Source organism: Mycetomoellerius zeteki, unplaced genomic scaffold (genome assembly GCF_001594055.1).
Source record: "Mycetomoellerius zeteki isolate Tzet28-1 unplaced genomic scaffold, Tzet1.0 scaffold28, whole genome shotgun sequence".
Lineage (NCBI taxonomy): Eukaryota > Metazoa > Arthropoda > Insecta > Hymenoptera > Formicidae > Mycetomoellerius > Mycetomoellerius zeteki.
This window is the reverse complement of record NW_017257260.1, coordinates 587,595-607,952: the sequence shown is the minus strand read 5'-3', so window position 1 is coordinate 607,952 and position 20,358 is coordinate 587,595. Positions and strand designations below refer to the sequence as shown.

General features: G+C 31.8%; 1 protein-coding gene across 1 annotated transcript; it reads left to right on the top strand.

Annotated features, from left to right (window-relative positions):
* The first annotated feature begins 4,775 nt into the window (after window positions 1-4,775).
* NFRKB (nuclear factor related to kappaB binding protein) lies at window positions 4,776-19,013 on the top strand. Its single transcript, XM_018450396.1, has 16 exons — window positions 4,776-4,904; window positions 7,266-7,324; window positions 8,434-8,682; window positions 9,709-9,941; window positions 10,041-10,306; window positions 10,424-10,776; window positions 11,445-11,782; window positions 11,871-12,119; window positions 12,209-12,439; window positions 12,512-12,733; window positions 12,998-13,380; window positions 15,525-15,842; window positions 15,986-16,178; window positions 16,274-17,072; window positions 17,138-17,488; window positions 18,406-19,013. Exons 2-16 carry the CDS (start codon window positions 7,319-7,321, stop codon window positions 18,820-18,822), a joined length of 4,608 nt encoding a protein of 1,535 aa, XP_018305898.1. The 5' UTR covers window positions 4,776-4,904; window positions 7,266-7,318; the 3' UTR covers window positions 18,823-19,013.
* Window positions 19,014-20,358: the final 1,345 nt, after the last annotated feature.

Below are 20,358 nucleotides of genomic sequence, written 5' to 3'. Positions count from 1 at the left end.
TACATCAGAAAAAAGTCTAATCCTTTTTTCTGTAAGTGTAAATTAATTTTCATAAGTTACAATATTATGCATTACATAATATAAATTATTACAATTATGGTAGAAGAAATTTTTATTTTCTTCCATCATGATTACAATGGTTGGATATAATCAGTCAAATTCAAAAAAGAAACTCGTACGATTAATTACTTCTAATATTATATATATATATACACATATATATATATACATACACATATGTGTATGCACTTATTCACATGTACATGCGAATGGAAAGGAGGTAAAAATTATTTTGTCTCAAAAAATATTTGAATATCTAAATATGATATTAAAATAAAACGTTTTCAAAAAGATTTTGTTTAAAAAGTTCTGAATAAAATTTTAAATAAGTCCAATAAATATTTCATGACATACATTTTTATGACATATTTTAAAAATATAACATCAAATTTTTCTTAAAATAAAATTATAATACTTTTTTTGTATAATTTGAGCAGTTTTCTTCTTTTTTTATATATTAGAAATTATTGAAGTATTATAAAAGTTCCTCAGATAATAATAGTAGTTTATAAATATTTTCTCTCTCTCTCTCTCTCTCTCTAATATATCTTTATATAAAATATAATAAAATATCTTGTAAAGTATTTATGAAAAATCTATTGAACTTTTATATGCTTAACTAAGGTAAAACTTAAGAGAGAAAATTACTTTATGTACAAATAATATTATGATTTATATTAAGAAATATCAATATTTAAAAAAAGCGTGATGTAAAAATTTTGTTGCGTGTGTGCATTAGAATTCCTTCATAAAGAACATGTAAAATATATAAACATGCATTTAAAATAATCCTTTTTTTTATTGCTTTGTTTTGTATATACAGGGTGTTTTATTTTAAATAATATAGTCGATTATCTCATGAATCGATGATTTTATTAAAAAATTTTTCGAACGAAAGTTGCACTAAAAATTCATTTTTACGTAAAAATGAAAATAAGAGGTACAACCTCCAATGGCCTTTATCTTGACAAATGTTATTCAGGACATGATCCTGAATAACATTCAAGAGGTTTTAGCCGTCGGTCGGACACCTTGTGTAACGTATTTGAGTTGATCTTTATATTTTTTCTTCATTATATAAGCGCGCGCGTATGTAAATATATATATATATATCTTTGTATAAATATTTCAGAAATAAGTAATATACATTTGTTTAATGTTTAACAATAAAAAAAAATGTTACAATTATTGTTTTTTAAATAATTACAGTATTCTGTATTTTCGTATCCTGCTTATTGGAGTGTATTTCAATTGTACACGAGCTAATTGCGCACAAACCAATCACGCTGGAAAAAAAAACACAGGAATCGCTATGATTAAAGTGGGCAATTGTTATAATATGCAAGTGAACTATTCCCTGCTTATTATGGTAAACTCTGTTTAGTTTCTCAATTCTGAAGATAAATCTGCTAATAAAATGTAATTTTAGCCAATTGCTAAAATATTTAAAATAAATTGCTTAACCTACGTATGTACTTGACCGAACAAGTACACTGGTTGAAAGAATTACTATTTCAAAACGTTTATTTCGTATGAATAGTTTTGAAGTGCAATTGAAAAGGTTTGTGAGTAATTCAGTTAATTGCAATTAATCATTTTTACACCACGTATTTAGCAAAAAAAATTAACTGCAGGTCAATTAAATAACATTCTTATAAGGAATCGTTTGTATTTCGTATGAAGAGTAATGAGCTTTCTACAATAAGTTGTTACCTATGTTTTAAATCTTAAGTTGTAAGAAATTAACCAATTGCAATCGAATGTGAGAGAGAAGAATAATGATTAATCTTGTTTCTTGCAACTGTACGGTAGATGTGTGCAGGCACAGTTTTACCAGTTACGACACACAACTTTTTTTGATGTCATGAGTTTCTAATGCGCATGCGTCGGTTTGTACTACAGATAAGATGTCTGCGCTCTTATATAAGTAACTTAACCTAATTGAGATTCCGTTTTTGACCGCCAAGAGAGTTATTACGTAATTGTATGACCTGTATGGCTGTATATTGTGTGCGAATTTTCCAAGTGAAATTTATAATAATGAAAAGAGGTGGATTCTCTTGTACAGGTTGTCAAAATATTTCTGGACGAGTACCTGGACTGAGTTTTTTTAGTTTTCCGCGTTGTTCAGAAAGGTAAAAGCAATAATAAATGTTTTATTAGCAACATTAATTAATAATGTGGCTCAATCCGAATAAACAAAACAATAATATAATAGAAGGGCTACAGGCCAAATAAGATCATTTGATATTCAATTGTATATTCATTTTTTAAATTGTTATCCCTGACAAAAGTAATTAAATATTACAGTTATTATGTATATAGTTATTAATTAATATAACTATCTAACTATTATAATTAAAAGATAATACTATTAATGTTAATAAGCTATATAATGTTTATTAGTACTATAATTAAATAAAACAGCGAAGACTCACTTGTACGCATGTAAAAGAAAATAATGTAAGTGTTAACGTTGATATTTATAATAACCTAATAATAATATGAAAATTTAATATATACTTCAATGATAATAAATTTTATTATGACAGATGAGTAGTATGTTACGTTATTATAAGAATGTCTTCCAGCAAGACAGTTGACATAGTATAAAACAGTGAATTATTTTATACTTAATATTAAACAAAAACGAAATAATTCATTGTATTACACTATGTAACCTGTTTCTTTTGCTTGAAAACACCTATAATAATCAACTTTGTAATTTATCTTTATATCAGAAACATTCAAATTTAAGCGCGTGTACTTTTCTCAAAATGGCGACAGATCATGTGACTTGGGATCACCTACATCAAAGGTGCCGATGCTTAGTGTCGTAACTGGTTAAACTGTGGTGCAGGCCATATATGTAATACTCCTATATTGCCAATTAAAAGCGAAAACACCACGATGCAGACGAATATCTACCTCTCACTTAGTGTACAGCGCATGCGCACCACACTCGAGTACATTGTGGAAGTGAAAGATCCGATATTCTTTATCTCGCTATCTTTGCACATCCCCCACTCCCAAAAAAGGTGCGTTAGCAATATAGGAGTATTACATATATGATGCAGGGCACCTATCATGGACTACGTTTACACGGTTCGATTTATACGCCGAAGTTATAACATCGATGTTACGAAATTGACCAATCACAGTCATTCCATTCTTCAGAAGAATAATTATGATTGATTAGTTCCATAACATGTTATACTTCGGCGTAAATCAGGCCGTGTAAACGTAGTCATGGAAAAAAATCGGAATAGATTCCGATCGGAATTATTCAATTATTCCCTAGATTTCTATTGGGTTTTCTAAGAACGGAATAATTCTGATTGGAATTCATTCCGACATGTTCCATAATAAGTACCCTGGCCACCTAATGCGAGGTCTACAATAAAAGTCGCAGCGGCCGTAGGGTCTTAAGTCGTAGAAAATTAACCAATCACAGTCGAATACAAGAAGAACTTGATTATGGCCTAGTTTCCATCGAGGGTTCGAACCGGGTCAGAATGTAAAAACCAACCAACCTATTGGTTGACGTTACACGTCTAATAGAAGAGCACAAAACGCCATTAATCCAACCTAGGTTAATGCAAACCCGACCGGGCCGAAAACGCTATAAGTTTCCATCGAGGGTTGGAATCGGGTTAGAGTTGGGTCAGAGTCGAGTCTAGAGACCCTATAATAAGAGTCTGACCATAAGAAATCTAATTTTGGAGTGTTTTAATTGGTCCACCATTTTTTCTCTAATCTAAGGGGGGGTTAGCTTCAGCACAAGCGTATAAGGTTGAAATTGCGTTCGGCGTGATGCTTTCAGCGTTTTCCTTGTTTGGCATTTAAGAACAATAAAGATACAGAATGATATTTATAATTGCTTAAAGCACATAAGTATCAAAACCGAATACATAGACATACTAACCTCAGAAACATTGATGTAACATATTGATTCAAATAATCGATTCATATCGATTCACAGCCACGAAATACTGCGATGTATCACGATATTACTACGTCATTAGAGAAAAAATGGCGGACCAATTGCAATACTTCAAATCGAGATCTGATAAAACATACGTGATAGCCAGACTCTTATTATAGGCTACGTTTACACCGTGCGTTTAGTCTGCGACCTATACGATAGATATCTTTGTTTAACCTACAAGATAACAAGGACATCTATTGTATAGGCCGCGGCCTAAATGTACGGTGTAAACGTAGCCAAATACTCTGATACCTGACCCGACCTGTTGCAAGTCAGGCCGGATATTTTAGCACTCTCACCTCAAATAGGTCGTCTGCTTTCTTGATGTAAACGACCAATTATAGTCAAATTCGAGGAGACTAATCGACTATGGCTGCGTTCAGCAGAGAAAGCAGCTTTGCAACTGTTGTAAAATTCTTCAATACGATTGGTTCTTGCTTTTGATTCCTTACAGATCTAAACGTATAAACCAATTATATTGAAGAATTTTACAACAGTTGCAAAGCTGCTTTCTCTGCTGAACGCAGTCTATGATTCGTCCATTTCTTATGGCTTAAAGCTTAACACTCTATTGTAGATCCGGGGTAATTGGTCAATTTCTTAGAACACATTGTGGATCCGGACTTACGTATTTCCATCATGGGTTCAACTTTCTGATTCCACCATGGTTCGGTCTTGTCTCTATTCTTCATTCATGGTTTACTATTCAATCAAAAAATGTTGAATATTTGTGCAGAGACAAATACATAGTTCGGATATTATTCAATATTCGTTTTGTAATAATTATCTGTGCAGTACGATACAAGTGCTTGTACGAGTGGGGAAATATTTGAAGACTTTTCTCATCGTTTTCCCTGTGTGTACTGTGTAGGCATCAGTATGCATGTAGAACGTAGAGTTTATATATTTAGTAATTATACAGTATAATACTCCGCAACGCTTAAAAATTAATAAAATTGGGCTTATTCAATGCGTTTTTGCATAAAGCGAAAGAATCTAGCAGAAAAAGGCGTCACTCTGCCCCGCGAGCCGAGGTATTAATCGTTAAGATTGACGACTATTTAGGTTAGAAAATCTGCCATGATAGCATAGAGGAACATGAGAAGCTGGAATAAATACTTTCTGCTTTAATTACATATATTCTCTGCTTTATAAACACAAATTATTTGCTTTAAAAACACTTTATTTTCTCATGTAATTTTTGTTTTTACAGCAGGGAATTTGTTTTTAAAACAGAATTTATATTTTAAAGTACAAAATTGTGTTTTTAAAGTAGACAGATACCTAAAATAGTGAGAAATAACTAAAATACATGCGCATGTAGCTATAAAACATGAAAATACGACCGCAACGCTTGCTCACATCGTAGTGTTGCGTGGCTGTGGAAGTTTTCCTAACCTGAATGACTGTGAATTTTAACATTTAATATCTCGATTTTCGGGACAGAGCAACGCTTATTTCTGCCAGATTCTTTCGTTTCATGCAAAAACGCGTCAAATAAGTCTAATTTTATTGATCTATGAGTTGCGAGATACTAAACTGTATAATTACCATGTATTTTATATATATATCCTGATAGCAAAATGTTAAAAATTTGAGGCCAAATTAGCAGCAAACTCAATTAGATTTTGACTACAAAACCATAGCTATTTGTGTCTGCATTTGGCTATGTTTTTGTCAACAAAGTCTGCTGATAAAAAGTGAGCAGAGTTGTTGATATAAGTTGTTTTCCATTTAAGCCTGATTTATAATGGCTGTAACCGTTAACTTATGCCGGTGCCAGTAAAGCTCAACCATGGGATTTCAATGCTTTCGTTCATACTAACTTGCTGTATTAGTATGAACGAAATCCTATAGTTGAACTTTACCGGCACTGGCATAAGTTAACGGTTACGGCCATTATAAATCAGGCTTTACACATAAGTGAAACTGAGTCTGAAGTGAGCTGAGTATTTTATACTCACATTAATGATGTCATTACTTGCTTACTTTGATAAAAAGATATCACATGTCAACACATATCCTCATTTTGAAGTGAGTTTACGAGACTCACCATACGGTCTCGATCTTGTATAGATTATAGGTAAAAACTCAGTTGAATCTCACGTGTCAAAATGCAAAAGGAATGCACATTCAACTGAGTTACGATATCACAAGTGAGAATTATCTGAGAATCTATAATCATAAATGGAAAGCAACTATAATCTGACAGCAGATTGCAAGCAGAAACCAAGCAGAGCTTGCTGACATAACCTGATGGCAGATTGGCAGCAAAAACTGAGCAAGATCTATCTTATATATTTATAATATTTATATATACTGGTGTGAAAACTGGAAACAATACAGTTTTATTGTTAAAATATTATTGATTAGTTTCACATTTCAAAATACACATGAGAAAGTTATAATAGTAAAAAAAATATTCGAAGATTCAGAAAGCACACTTCGAAAGAGTTTGGGAATCTAGGAGATTTGTTTATTTGATTTACATGTGCCAATTTTTACCTCGGATCTACAATAGAGTTTTAAGCCTTAAGTCATAGGAAATAGACAAATCATAGTCGATTATTCTCCTCGAATTCGACTGTAATTGGTCAATTTCTTATGGCTTAAGGCTTAAATCACTTATTGTAGATCCAGAGTTATAGGACTCCTGAGCGTTTCCTTTTTACGAAAAACAAATCTCTTGTGGCAGGACCGTATATGAAAATGACAGATCTTGCTTGATTTCTGCTGCCAATCAGCTGTCAGTTTATGTCAGCAGGCTCTGCTCGGTTTCAGCTCGCAATCTACTATCAGGTTATGCAGCAGACTCTGTTCAGCTTTTGTCACCAATTTGCTGGCATAGCATGTTAGCAGGCTTTATCATATTTTTGATAGCAGTTTGCTGACATTGCCTTATAGTATAAACTCTGTGTACAATTTGTTGTCTTTCTGCAATCAAAAATTAGTAGCAGACTTTGCTATCAGAATATAGTAACTTTCTATTAAATTATCTTAATTTCATCAATGTATTTAAAAAATAATATATTTAATTTCATCAGTAATGTATTTAAAAAATAATGTACTAAATTGGCATACAATATGCATCAAAATAATTAAATACATATATCATATATATGTTTACACATATTTAGATAAAATATGTGCCAAAATTAAGATAACTCAATAGAAAGCTACTAGTTAGTACTCATATCAAATGTATAATGTAAACTAGAGTATAAACGCAGTGCAAATTGCAGAAGTGTACGGGATTAAAAAACCAGAGAAATGGAGGTTAGTATTGATATTTCTTATTAAAGAGGCTATAATTAAATTTTGACATATTATAATTTTTTATCACACACACACACACACACACACACACACACACACACACACACACAATTCTTATATAATTATAATAATTTATTTCATATTACTACTAGCTTATTAATTAACAACATAATATATTAGAGCAAAATTATATATTTGTGTGTGTATGTTTGTGTGCGTGTGTGTGTGTGTGTGTGTGTGTGTGTACATATGTATATGTGCATCTGCGACAGAGAGAGAGAGAGGGAGGAAGAGAGAGACTAAATAGATTATTTTATAATTTAAATGATTCATTTTATTTAAATGTTTGCAGAATAATAGCTTATGATGTTCCTATTAGTAACTTGCTGTCAAATGACAAGCTCTGCTGATAGATTAAAGCTTAACTTAGCTTAAGTGTTGATATAGATACTATTGATATTAATCTACCATAATATTCTGCTGAAACGAATGAACAAACATTTGCTAGCATATTGCTAATATCATATATACTACAGAGTGGGGCATTTTAATCGTCCTAGGCGAATATCTCAGAAACTAAGAGAGATACAGGAAAAAGTTTTATATGAAAGTTGTAGGTAAGGGAAAGAAGATGGAAATAACGGATTTTGGATAGGTCAAAGTCATTGAAGGTTATAACTCTTATTTTCATTTTTACGTAAAAATGAATTCTTAGTGCAAAAATGAAAATAATAGGTATGATTTCCAATGACTTTGATCTTGATAAATGTTATCCAGGACATGATTCTGAACAACATTCAAGAGGTTTTAGCCATCGATCAGACACCTTGCGTAATGCTAATACCGGCGGTATTGTAACTTTTAAACCTTATAACTCGAAAAGTACTTAATGAAAAATAACTTTATTATAGTGTTTTAGAAAGCTCTTGACACCAGCTATTAAATTTTTGACAATCTGGCATAAAAGATGTGATCAGTGAATAGATCTTTTTAAACCCTACAACTTTTGTCTAAAACATTTTTCTCAAAAATGCATATTTTCTGAAATATTCAGGCGGCCCGGGACTTTTGACGGACCCTGTATATATGTATATATTTACTATACATAGATAGATGAATGTTCAGCTGGTGGGGATAGTGGAGCAGAAGAAGATGAAGAAGCAGCTTCGACACATGGTTCTAAAACTGATAGTAGCAGTAGTAGTATAAGTGGTAGTAGTACAACAACAGATAGCGAACAAGATAGCGCAGAAGATCATGCCATGAGCAGTAGTGAAAGCCATAGTTCTGCAGAGGAAGATGAAGAGGAAAATGAAAATGCAGAATTCATAGTAAACATTGAGAACCCCGATGCTTTGGTAAGATTTATATCTGGTTTTATATTTGTATTTAAAGGGAAGAGCGCAATTAGCGTAAATTAGTAATAGAAATCATGGGCAAAGTTATTTGTCTTTATGTTTTTTTTCTCATCATTGCGTCAAAATTTTTGCATTATTTTTTTTCTATGATTCTATGATTCTTTGGTCGATTTTTTTCTAAACAAATTATTTCTCGAATTTTAATAATTTAGAAAATCACTTTTTTGCAAATGATTGCTAATAGCGTTTAATGAACACATTTTTTAAAAATAGGACGATTAAATTATGTTTTATTTATTTCTGAGATGCACACAAGTTATGTATATTGTAAGTATACTAAACTACGTACTATTTGACTAAACAAGTTAATCACTATGATTATAAATTGTTAATAAAAATATTAAAAATATCAATTATAATAAATTTCAAACAAGCAATAAACAATAAAATATGAATACCACCCTAAATATTCTTTCCAATTTTATTTTGCCTGTACCAAAAATACATAATGTATTAAAGTTATATATATATATATGTGTATATATATATATATATATTTATATTAGCACACAAGTTATGTTTGTAAGTACTAAATTATATACTGTTTGACTAAACAAGTTTATCTCACTATAATTATAAATTGTTAACAAAAATGTTGGAAATATCAATAATAATCAACTTCAAACAAACAAAAAACTATGTGAAAATTGCTACTGGAACTATTGGTTTTTGAAAATTAATAAAACGTCGTGCTAACTTTACAGACACAAACTTTTGTTTGTGATATTTGTGTGGATAGTTTGAGGATGCATTGTCTGCTTTGATCCGTGTAAGGATGAGAAGTTTAACTTTCTTTTTATATAGTTCAAAATAAATAAGAAATATTTATTTTTAATAAAAAAATGTTGACTTTTCTATAATTTTTAACTTATTAAAATTTTTACATTAGCTTATTAAAATAAGTATACAGTTATTATTATAATTTGTTAGTATTTTAATTTTTAATTTTAATAAATTGATTTTTAGAGGTGGGAAACTTGCATTGCTGCCAGTATCAAAGTAAAACTACCGCAGGATCTTTGTGAACATTTTAGTATCTTCAAGGAGATGCTAGATTATCCACGTTTCTGGAATGAGTGGCTTTCTGAAAGTCAACGAGAAACATTGTACAATCTTCTGCCTACTTTTCCAAAAGACTCCAATATAGAAGCACAATTGGATAAATCGCTGCAAATGTTGTTTAATAGAGAAAACGACAGGTAGTAATTATTTTTCAAAAGATTTTTCACAAAATGAGAATAATAGACTGGGTTCTGAAATTGATTTAATTAGAGCATTTTAAATAAAATGTATTATAGATTTGGTGTAACAGCATTAGACACGTTTCATAATCATCTTTCTTCTGGTCATTATCGTCCCGATATTAAAAGAATACGTGGTTTAGTTCGTAAAGCGCAAAAAAAAAGATCGTTGTTTGAAGAACGGAAACGGTCATATGAATTAGCAAGTCAGCTGCTAAAATCGCGAGAAAGTTTATTATCAAATGCATATAGACAAGGTTTCAATCAACCAGTAAATCGCGCAGTGTCTAAATTTCATTGGCGCAAATCAAAACCAATAATGGGTGAGTGTCTGCTTTATATCTAATATGACTGTTTATATTGCTCACATACTTAGATCATTTGGCAGAAAAATATATAATGACTGTAGAATATTATTAATATGAAAATAAATAATATAGTTGAAGAAAAGACTCAGTTGCGTTATTTGGAGGAGCTAAACGCAGTTCGGACAGAACTTAGAACCAGCACAAGATTGTCTGCTGATACAACATCTGAAAACGAAGAAAATTATCCTCATTATCAAATGACTGGAGCTAAACAAAAGAGGAAACGGCGTTTTACTATGAATCTTCAAGGATTGTCAGTTAAAGGCCTACAGCTCAGTCATGAAGACGATACAATTCGACCTGTATTTTCCACCTTGCAGCGAATGGAATACAGTTCTAGTAGAGCATTGTTCGTACGTGAACAAACGGAAGAGACCTACCGAGCTATGTTAATTGCACATAAAAAACGACGTGCCCGTCGTGACGTATGTATAATACTTTATTATTTTGTTACAATTACTTATTTAAGCTAAAGATGTGCAAACTATTCGAATACGAATTGAATCGAATTTGAATCAGTATGATTCGAACATGAACTATTCGAAAATTTCGAATTGAAGCCGGTATTTATATTCCAAAATTTACTGCTAGTACTGAAAATCTATAGTTTACATCACGTGCACTATAGATTTTCGATACTGGCAGTAAATTTTGGAACAGCCTGTAATTGGCCAATTCGCTTACTGCTTACTATCTTATGTTTTTGTGTGTGCTATTGGTTCTTAAATAGTAAACGTACATGCAAGAGTCGTAAATTTATTTGATAAAGTAAGTTATTGAAATTTTTTTAACCTTTATTAACAGATATATGAAATTTAGTTTGTATTAACTCGGGAAATCCTACATTTCGAAAGAAAAACTTGATGTGTCATTATTGATAGAAGTTACGTTATGAGAAACGTATTTGTAGATTGAGAATATTATTGAGAATAATTTTAGTAAATGTTTTAGCAAATGTTTTTTAATAAATGATTCGAATTCGATTCGGATTCGAATAAAAAATTTGGATTTGATTCGATTTGATTCAAAGCCAAAAAACCTTGATTCGCATATCTCTAATTTAAGCAATACTAATTAAACTATGTATACATAGCTTCATCCAGAATTGAACACTCAAGGAATTGCGCTTGCCGATCTCACACAAAGATCACAAATTGGTCAGAAGCAGAAACTTACAATTGGCAATTCTATGAAAGTTACATCTGCTAAGAAGAAGATTAAATTGGAACAAAATTCGTTATGTCCGCCCGTACCAAAATTGACAAATTCCAATTCTGTGAAACACGAAAGCGATAACAGTGATTACTCCCATACAACGGACGACAATAGACAACCTAATATCGTAGACATAGATTACAATAAAATGACAACACCTATTAAATCGGAACCTATTGAGGCATATGAAGCATTTCAAGTAACCAAAAAGAAAATGTAATTATGTAATTAGCTGTACATGCATGAGATAAAAATAAAATATAGGATTGCTTTGATGCGTTTCTTTCGTGTTTCTCATTTATAGCAGCCCAGTAACTCAAAAGGGTATCAAACCAACAGTAGCCAATTTACCAGAGATAAAAAAAGAAGTCGAAGATATAGAATATAACAAAGTTAAAACCGAATTAAGTTTGGGCGTAAGCGAAGATGTACTGGCTGAAACTGAAGAAGAAGAGGAAAATGAATCGAAAAAAGAGCTTGACTTAGACAGTATTGATATGATGCAATTACCAATTCAACTTGATGATGGAATTGATATACTTGACGATGTTAAGTAAGTTTACTACATTATGTATATAGTAGACAATGATTCTCTAATCAATTAATAATTAAAATATTTAAATCGGGGATTTGATATTATAGGTGCGAAGATGAAAGAGTTATATCAATACCAGAAACGAAAATGATTGTATCATCCAGTGAAGATATAAATGTTAACAACGGGACGGAATTGATGCAAGAGACGCACACATGTTTTTTCTCTCTGCTGAGAGACGCTTTTACTTCTAAGGGAGAGTACCGAATGAGTGCGACAGAAATGAAGGACGCAATAATGCAATGGCAAAGCAATCCTATTTCACCTTTGAATGACTGGTAATATCAAATAAGACTTCTTCGCGTTGTGCGCGATCGTAAGTAACATTTTTTAATAAATTGATGTCGCAGGTATTCTTTGGTACCTTCATGGCCTACTTTAGTACCATTAGCTCTCGGATTTCTTGCTGGCGAATTAATATATTCTCAAGATTTAGATCAGCGACAAGAACAAGATCAGGAACTCGTACCTTATCTGGAAAATAAGGGTCAAGGCATATATGCATGGATTGGTGCTGGGAGAGACTCTGATGCCCGATTACAGGACTTGTGTACAAAATTTCTTATGTATAAGTAAGAATTGTAACAAGCACTAATTTTTTGAATCTTCGATTGCTATATATTATAAGTTGTTATATTTGAATTAAATATGTGCATTTTTTTTATTTAATCAATTCATTTGCTCATTTGCTCGTTTATTTGTATATCTCCTTAAATTCTCTTGATTGTTTTTTGCAACAAATCGTAAATTAAACAGCATTAATAGAAAAATTATTAATAGAAAAATTATTAATAGAAAAATATTTAATAATTATACTTTTATAATTATAATTTTAGAGACATGTTGACACCACCATATACTCAAACTATTAGTACTGTGATATCTACAAAATCGCAGCAGTCTCAACTATCTTCTAATAATAACAATATGAGCAATAACACAATCGTTACAAGTGGAATTCTGCAAAGTGGTAGAAGCGGAAGTCCCGCACTAGAATCTACCAATATGGATACTAGTTCCACTGGTACTGACTGGGAACCACCTCGGCCGCTATTTCCTACAGAATGGAAAGTTCGTCCGTCCACAATAGAGGAACGTGAGGAATTCCGAAGACAGGAGCGTATGCGTTATACTGCACCTCATAAGGCGTTTACTTATCGCATGCACGGTTACGCGTCCGTAGTCGGTCCTGTCAAAGGAATTTATCAGCATAATGTTGGTATGTTCAACTCATGCTTTGTAATACGAGTGCTAGATTCGAATTTCCAAAAGCTTATTATAAATCATGTTGTGACAAATATTAATATACACTAACATGTACGCGATATATAAGCAATCGCATAATGTATCCTACTGATTGTGTACAAAATACAATATAGTACAAAACAATACAATATAATATAAATGCATAAGAAAATGCTATTAAAACTAAAACATTTTAGAATTTGAATTTGAAATAAGACCGAGAACAAAATAATAAGTAAATCTAATTAACTATGAAGAATTCTTATTTTTGATCAAAGCAAATCTTAAATGCTTTAATGATTTACTGTAAATTTGTATACATTTTCGATTCTACAAACAGCGCGCCGAATTGTTTCTCTATACTTGGTAACACATTCATGTATCAGAATAGAACCAGAATAATATAGAATAATATAGTAATATACCAGAAATATTTAGTAATATCACATACTAAATTGTGCAAGCAATTTAATAATTTCTGATGCTAACAGTTTAGTAAGAATATTCTAGTAAGAATATTCATTATTAGATGTTAATAATCATCTGAAAAATGCTGATAATTTTATTGCGAAAAATATTACCCAAATCTCATGCACGGAATGCATAAGATCTGTGTTCGATTCTCGGCCGAGATAATATTTTTTGTAATAAAATTAGCAGTTTTTCAGATAATTATTATTATTAACATCGAATAATGAATATTCTTACTAGATATTTGTTAGCATCAGAAATGATCTCGGAAATTATTAAATTGCTTGTACAATTTAGATGTAAAACATTTTGATTTACATTATACATTATGTTGTGAAAAAATTTCGGTAAAAATATCAATTAGGGGAGTCCCAATGACTTTGACCTTAACATATGTTGTCAAAGTCATGACCCTGAGTAACCTCCAAAAGATTTTAGCCGTCGCTCGTTATTCATTAAAAAATTATTAACAGTCAAAGTTAGTTATTATTTCCTGCCTTAGGTATGAAGAGTCAGATAACTTTACAGAGAGGTATGAGGTGGATGAATTCAAGGAATACAACTTTCCACGCAAAAAGACTTACTCCACATTTTCCTCTGCCAAGGGGCGCGCGATTTTCCACGTGAAGTGACTTTCATTCCATCTTCCCCCTGCTTCAGGGGCAGGACTTCCACGCGAAGCTACTCCCACCCTATCTCTCCCCCCCTTCTACGGGGCAATGTTTGTGTTATGTTTTTAAAACGTAAACATAGAAATCTCATTGTTCTTAGTAGTGTTCAGTCTTTGAAGATAGCCACATTTATATGATCTTACATTATGTGTACTAATATTCATCCTCGTCTTCATTCGAAATTGGTGAATTTTTCCATTTTTTTCTTCATTTCACAATATCATTTCTGTGAATGAAGTTGCACAAATTTTTCTCAAGAAGATAAAAATAATTCCATCATCAACATCAATGCCACCTACTCGATGTGGATTGCTAATGAAAGTCGAAAAACATTCTGCGTTGAAATTGAAATGGATATGGTTTTTCGTCTCAACATAAAAAAAAAATAAAGGAATCAAGTGTTGTTGCAAAATGATTAATCCAAAGCAATTTCGCATGGGAGTCATAGGCCCTAAGCAGGGGGGAGGTGGGATGGGAGTCATTTCGCGTGGAAAGCCATTTCATAAGCAAGAAGGGGTATAGAATAGTTTTTGATATAGTTTTTATAATTTTATAGTTTTTATAGTTTTTTAAATAGTTTTTTAATATTATATATATAGCAGAACTAAGACGTTATTTTTTTCAAACTTTTTTGTTAATAACTTTTTAACGAATAACGAACGATGGCTAAAACCTGTTGAAGGTCACTCAGGTTCATGACCTTGACGACATATGTCAAGGTTAAGGTCATTGGGACTGGGTCCCCCCAATCGATACTTTTTTTTATCAAAAATATAATTTTATATAAAAATATTCTTAATTAAGAAAAAATATTTTCTGTTAATTAAGAATATTTTTATATAAAATTATATAAAAATCAGTACTTCCAGTTTTTTAAAGAGAAAAACTAAATATTTTATTTTTCGTGAACTTTTTTAATCATTACAGAGTGTATTATTACAGAAAAATAAGATTAATTTATATTAATTATATTAAGCTTCAGGACAAGCTAAAGCACGAGGACATTCGTTGTTGGTGCCGGATCGTCCAAACTTTGTAACAATTTTAGCGTTAGTTAGAGATGCTACTGCTCGACTTCCTAATGGTGAAGGGACTCGAGCTGACATTTGTCAATTATTAAAAGATTCGCAATATATCATAGAACAAGATAATGACGAAAAGGAGGGATATCTCCATTCTGTGGTATCAGGAGCGCTTGATAGGTTACATTACGAGGCAGATCCTTGTGTTAGATATTATCCTCGTCGGAAGGAATGGCTTTATCTTCATCGAGGACGATCTGAATCTGAATTTGGTTTGTTATTTATTATTTCAATTAATTTATACATTATTAATTGTATTTTTACATCATTTATTATTGCAACTCGAAATTTCTGAAGCATTCGCAATTCTAATTTGCTTATGTGATTGTGTGAAGATATTTTGTATCTTTTATAGAAATGGTTCATCAACAATTACAAGGTATTGCAAAGAATAAGAAAAACGTTGGTAATACATCACGAAATAAAGTAGTACAACCAACTCTCAAATCAGCCAATATAAATAAGGAACAATCTTCAAATACTAAGGAAGTTATTGTCAAAAAAGAAAGGCGAATGACAACTATACCTACGCAACCTGTTATTCCCAAGTGAGAATGTCATATTTATTTGAAAACTATAATAGTGTGTAATACTAATAATAGTATTTTAGAGAAATAAACTGTATTTATTTAATTTCTCATAGGAAAGAGCAGCATAAAACCGAAGAGAAAAGTGTCTCTGACCATCCTGTTTGTACTGAACATTCCGTTAATACTATTAATACTAATGTAGAACTAGCAGTTAGCACAATAACGTCAGCAATTTCTACCGTTGAAACTCCTGTTTCTGTTGCATCGATTGTAACTTCTTCGGCTACTATCACAAATGTAGTAAGCACAGAACGAGATAACATTGCAATGGACACAAAATCACAACTTGCTCCAATAACGATGGTAAAGAAAGCATCTACTATTGGAGGAAAATCAATCGCTGTACTCAAAACAAATGCCGCTCAAAGTCTATTACAATCGAATCAACATAATTATTCGCATCACCAAATTCAAGTATCGACATCTGCTGGTCTGCAAACTATTCGTCTGTCTGGACACTCTGTGTTGCAATCTGCACAGCAATCTGCTTCAATTAGTAATAATTCTAACGTAGTAAACGGAAATACTACAAATTTAACGACGATACTACCATCTACAAAAGCACAAAATCAGCAGCAACAGCAATCAACTATAGTAACAAGTCAAGCAGGGAAAAGTATTTTACAAGCTACCAATATAAAACAACAACAATCACAACAACAGCAACAACAACAACATGTATTACCAGGCAAAACTCTTTTGGCATCACAGATTAAATTAGTTAGTTCGAGTCAAATTAAATCATTACTCACGAGCCATGGTCTTCAAGGTCAAACTATATTTATCAAACAATCCTCACCGTCGAATACTCAATCTCAACAGCAACAATTACAGCAACAACAACAACTGAAGGTATCTTTGCAAACAATTTATTATATTTATTATTTGCTTTTATTTAAATTTTATTCTGATCTCAGCAACAACAACTCCAACAACGAGTCACAGCTAACCAACAGCAATCTATACAACAAACTCCAGGAATGCAACGCATAATTGCACAAATCGGAGGAAAACCAATTGCTGTGCAAATACAACAATCACCTCATCATCAGCAACAGCAGCAACAGCAACAGCAGCAGCAGCAACAACAACAACAACAACAACAAAAGATACTTGCAAAAGTTTTAACAAATAATAGTGGGGGACAAATAATCTCTGTTGAAAGTCTACTAGCACAAAAAGGATTAAAATTGGCTACTACTACTACTACTGGTCACACTAATCAACTTAATAGGCAGGGTAAGCAGGTCATACAGGCTCAGTACCAAGTAAGTATACTTTACGTAATAGATTTATTTATATATATATTATTTATTGATAAGAATGAAACTTTTTGATTACAACAGGATTAATAGTATTGAAAATATAATATTAATAAAATGAAAATATTAAAAATAATCTTGAAAGAATAAAATACATAATTAGGTCGACATATAATAAAATTAAATTTCTACCACACTTTTAATCTTTGAACAAAATCCTTCATCAATGTACAAAACATATTTGTATGTAAAAAAACAATTATCGAAAATTTCTTTCTATTCCTAAGAACATTAAGGTAAAAATTTCATCAAGAAATAGAATTATAATGCATTTGATTAAGGTGGTTCTTTAGTAAATCGAATTACCATAGAAATGTCTAATTTTTTTATATAATGAAGTTGAAATACCAAAATTGACGTGTGTAAAATTCTACGATAGGTTAATGATGAAATAAGAGAAACGAATGACTTGAGTTTTGGACAGAATGTTTATAACAAAATTGTCTTCTTCAAAATCGCGACCTCTTTTTTAAAACAACGCCATTTTGTCGAAAATTATTTTATCAAAAAATCCGCACGCTTAACTGAAATTACACTCATATACTTTAAAATAAAAAAAAAAAATTGTATTTCGGAGCTCCCGTTCAGACGCCACACGAGCGTCCACCCATGTTTTTCCAGACAAGGTGCACATCAACGAGCACTTAGGCTACAAATATTAATATTATTTAATGAATTTTTTTTAATAACTTCGTAAATGTATGTACTTTGAATATATAAAGACAATAATTCATACAGGCTATTAGTTTTCACAAAAACAATTCACGAAAATAGCTTTTTTTCGGCCATTCCCCTTTAAATAAGAATAAAATGATACCATTCGAATAGTGTTTCCGAACATGTCTTTATACGAATATTTACAGGTGGTGCCACAAGCGCAAGCATCTTCTAGTCAATCAAAAATAATAGCAGTCAGCACACAACACCAACAATCTCAGCCTCAACAGGCTCAAACTGTTCGAATGGTTACCGCTCAGCTTGCGGGAAAACCTATTGTATTAGCAAGCAGTAATAAAAACGTTGGAGTTGCAGTAAGCACCAGTGGTGGGAACGTAGTATTAGGCAAGCAGCCCACCTCTCAGCAACAGCACCAACAACAAACGCAGCAACCAATTATTTTGCCGAGTCAACTACTTAACATCAAAACATTACATGGACTCAAAGTGATTCCCACTCCTACCGGATTAAAAACCGCAGGTGGTGCCGTATACGCTCGAGTTATCGCCCCTACAACGATTGCCTCTACGCAGGCTGGATCAAATCAACAGCAGACTCTTTAAACACAAAAACCAAGAAATACTTCGTACAGCACACCTTAACAGAATTAATATTATTTACATATATTTATACTTAATTTGCTTGGCACTGTTTCTTTTATACACGCACACACGCGCGCGCATGCGTACACATCTACACATATCTAGTGCTTTCCAATTGTGAAATCATTAGACCCTTTCGTGCACATGGTAAGGCCGGAATCAGACTAAGCATTAAAGATTGAGGTTGAAGATTGAAAGATTGAAATTTGACCAATCAAAACAATAGGAATTAAAATTCCTTTGCCCTCATTGGTCAAATTTTAATCTTCAATCTTCGATTTCAATCTTCCATGCGTAGTCTGATTCCGGCCTAACACAAGTTGCGTTCGAATTGCTGTAATCGTCGACACAACACTACACTCAACCTGAGGGCTACTAGTAAGTAGTCGGTCGTGTAAGTTTGTGTTTTTAGTGACAATTATATATTACTAATCGCGGCGATTATAAATTGGGTAGCCGGCAATTTTCCTTCTTTTTCATTACAGACGAAAAAAAGCTACATTTAGTCTAACTATTCGAAACTGTGCACAGCGTATACATTCTGTTCCAATAGAATCGTGTACAATGCACATTCATTACAATGTACTACACTTTGTACATTCGTATGTCAAGATGTGTTAAGCAACTGAAAAGCGCCCAATGTACACGTATACATACAAGGTGTTCCAGATTTCGTGTGAAATTCCTCGTTATAGTATATTCCTGAGATTATAAATCGAGATAAAAATCTTGGTACCAAAACGTTGAGGAGTAGTTTTTAAATGAGAAGATTTTAAAGTTAAACTGTCCAAAATTCACACGTCCAGGCATGGCATATTGCACAGTAATAAAGATGTTTTCAAGCATTAGTTCTATTCTTTTTTAAACACCTTTACTACTATAAGTATTGTGCCTGAACGCGCGAATTTCGGACAGTTTAACTGGCTAACTTTAAAAACCTTTCTCATTTAAAAACTATTGTAGCCTCGACATTTTGATATTAAGATTTTCGTTTTGAAATGATTCAGGAATCAGTTAACAGATGTCACGCAAAATCTGGGACATCGTGTATATAAAAAAAGTGAGTTAATATAAGTTATGAAGAAAAAAAATATTATATGATTACACTGATTACTTAAATTCAATAACAATCTGTAACATTTTCATCGAATCAAAAACAAAATGTAGAAAAAATGTGTAACGAAAATACATGCGAGTTCACTCGCAATTAAATATTAATATTATTAAATCGAAATTTTCTTTCTTGTGTGTACTTATGTTATTAAATTTGGACTATAACCCAGATAAAAATAATATAAATGTATCATTTACGTCCAAATAAGTAATTTTTCTAGATATTTGTTCGCGATATAATGTGATCTCGAAAATACTTATGATATAAATATCTTATATTTTTAATAGAAAGCATATGCCGGATTTTTAAAAATCATCAAATAAAATTAATTGAATAATTTCGATTTATTTATATAAATTCTACATGACGCGCGCGCGCCCCCA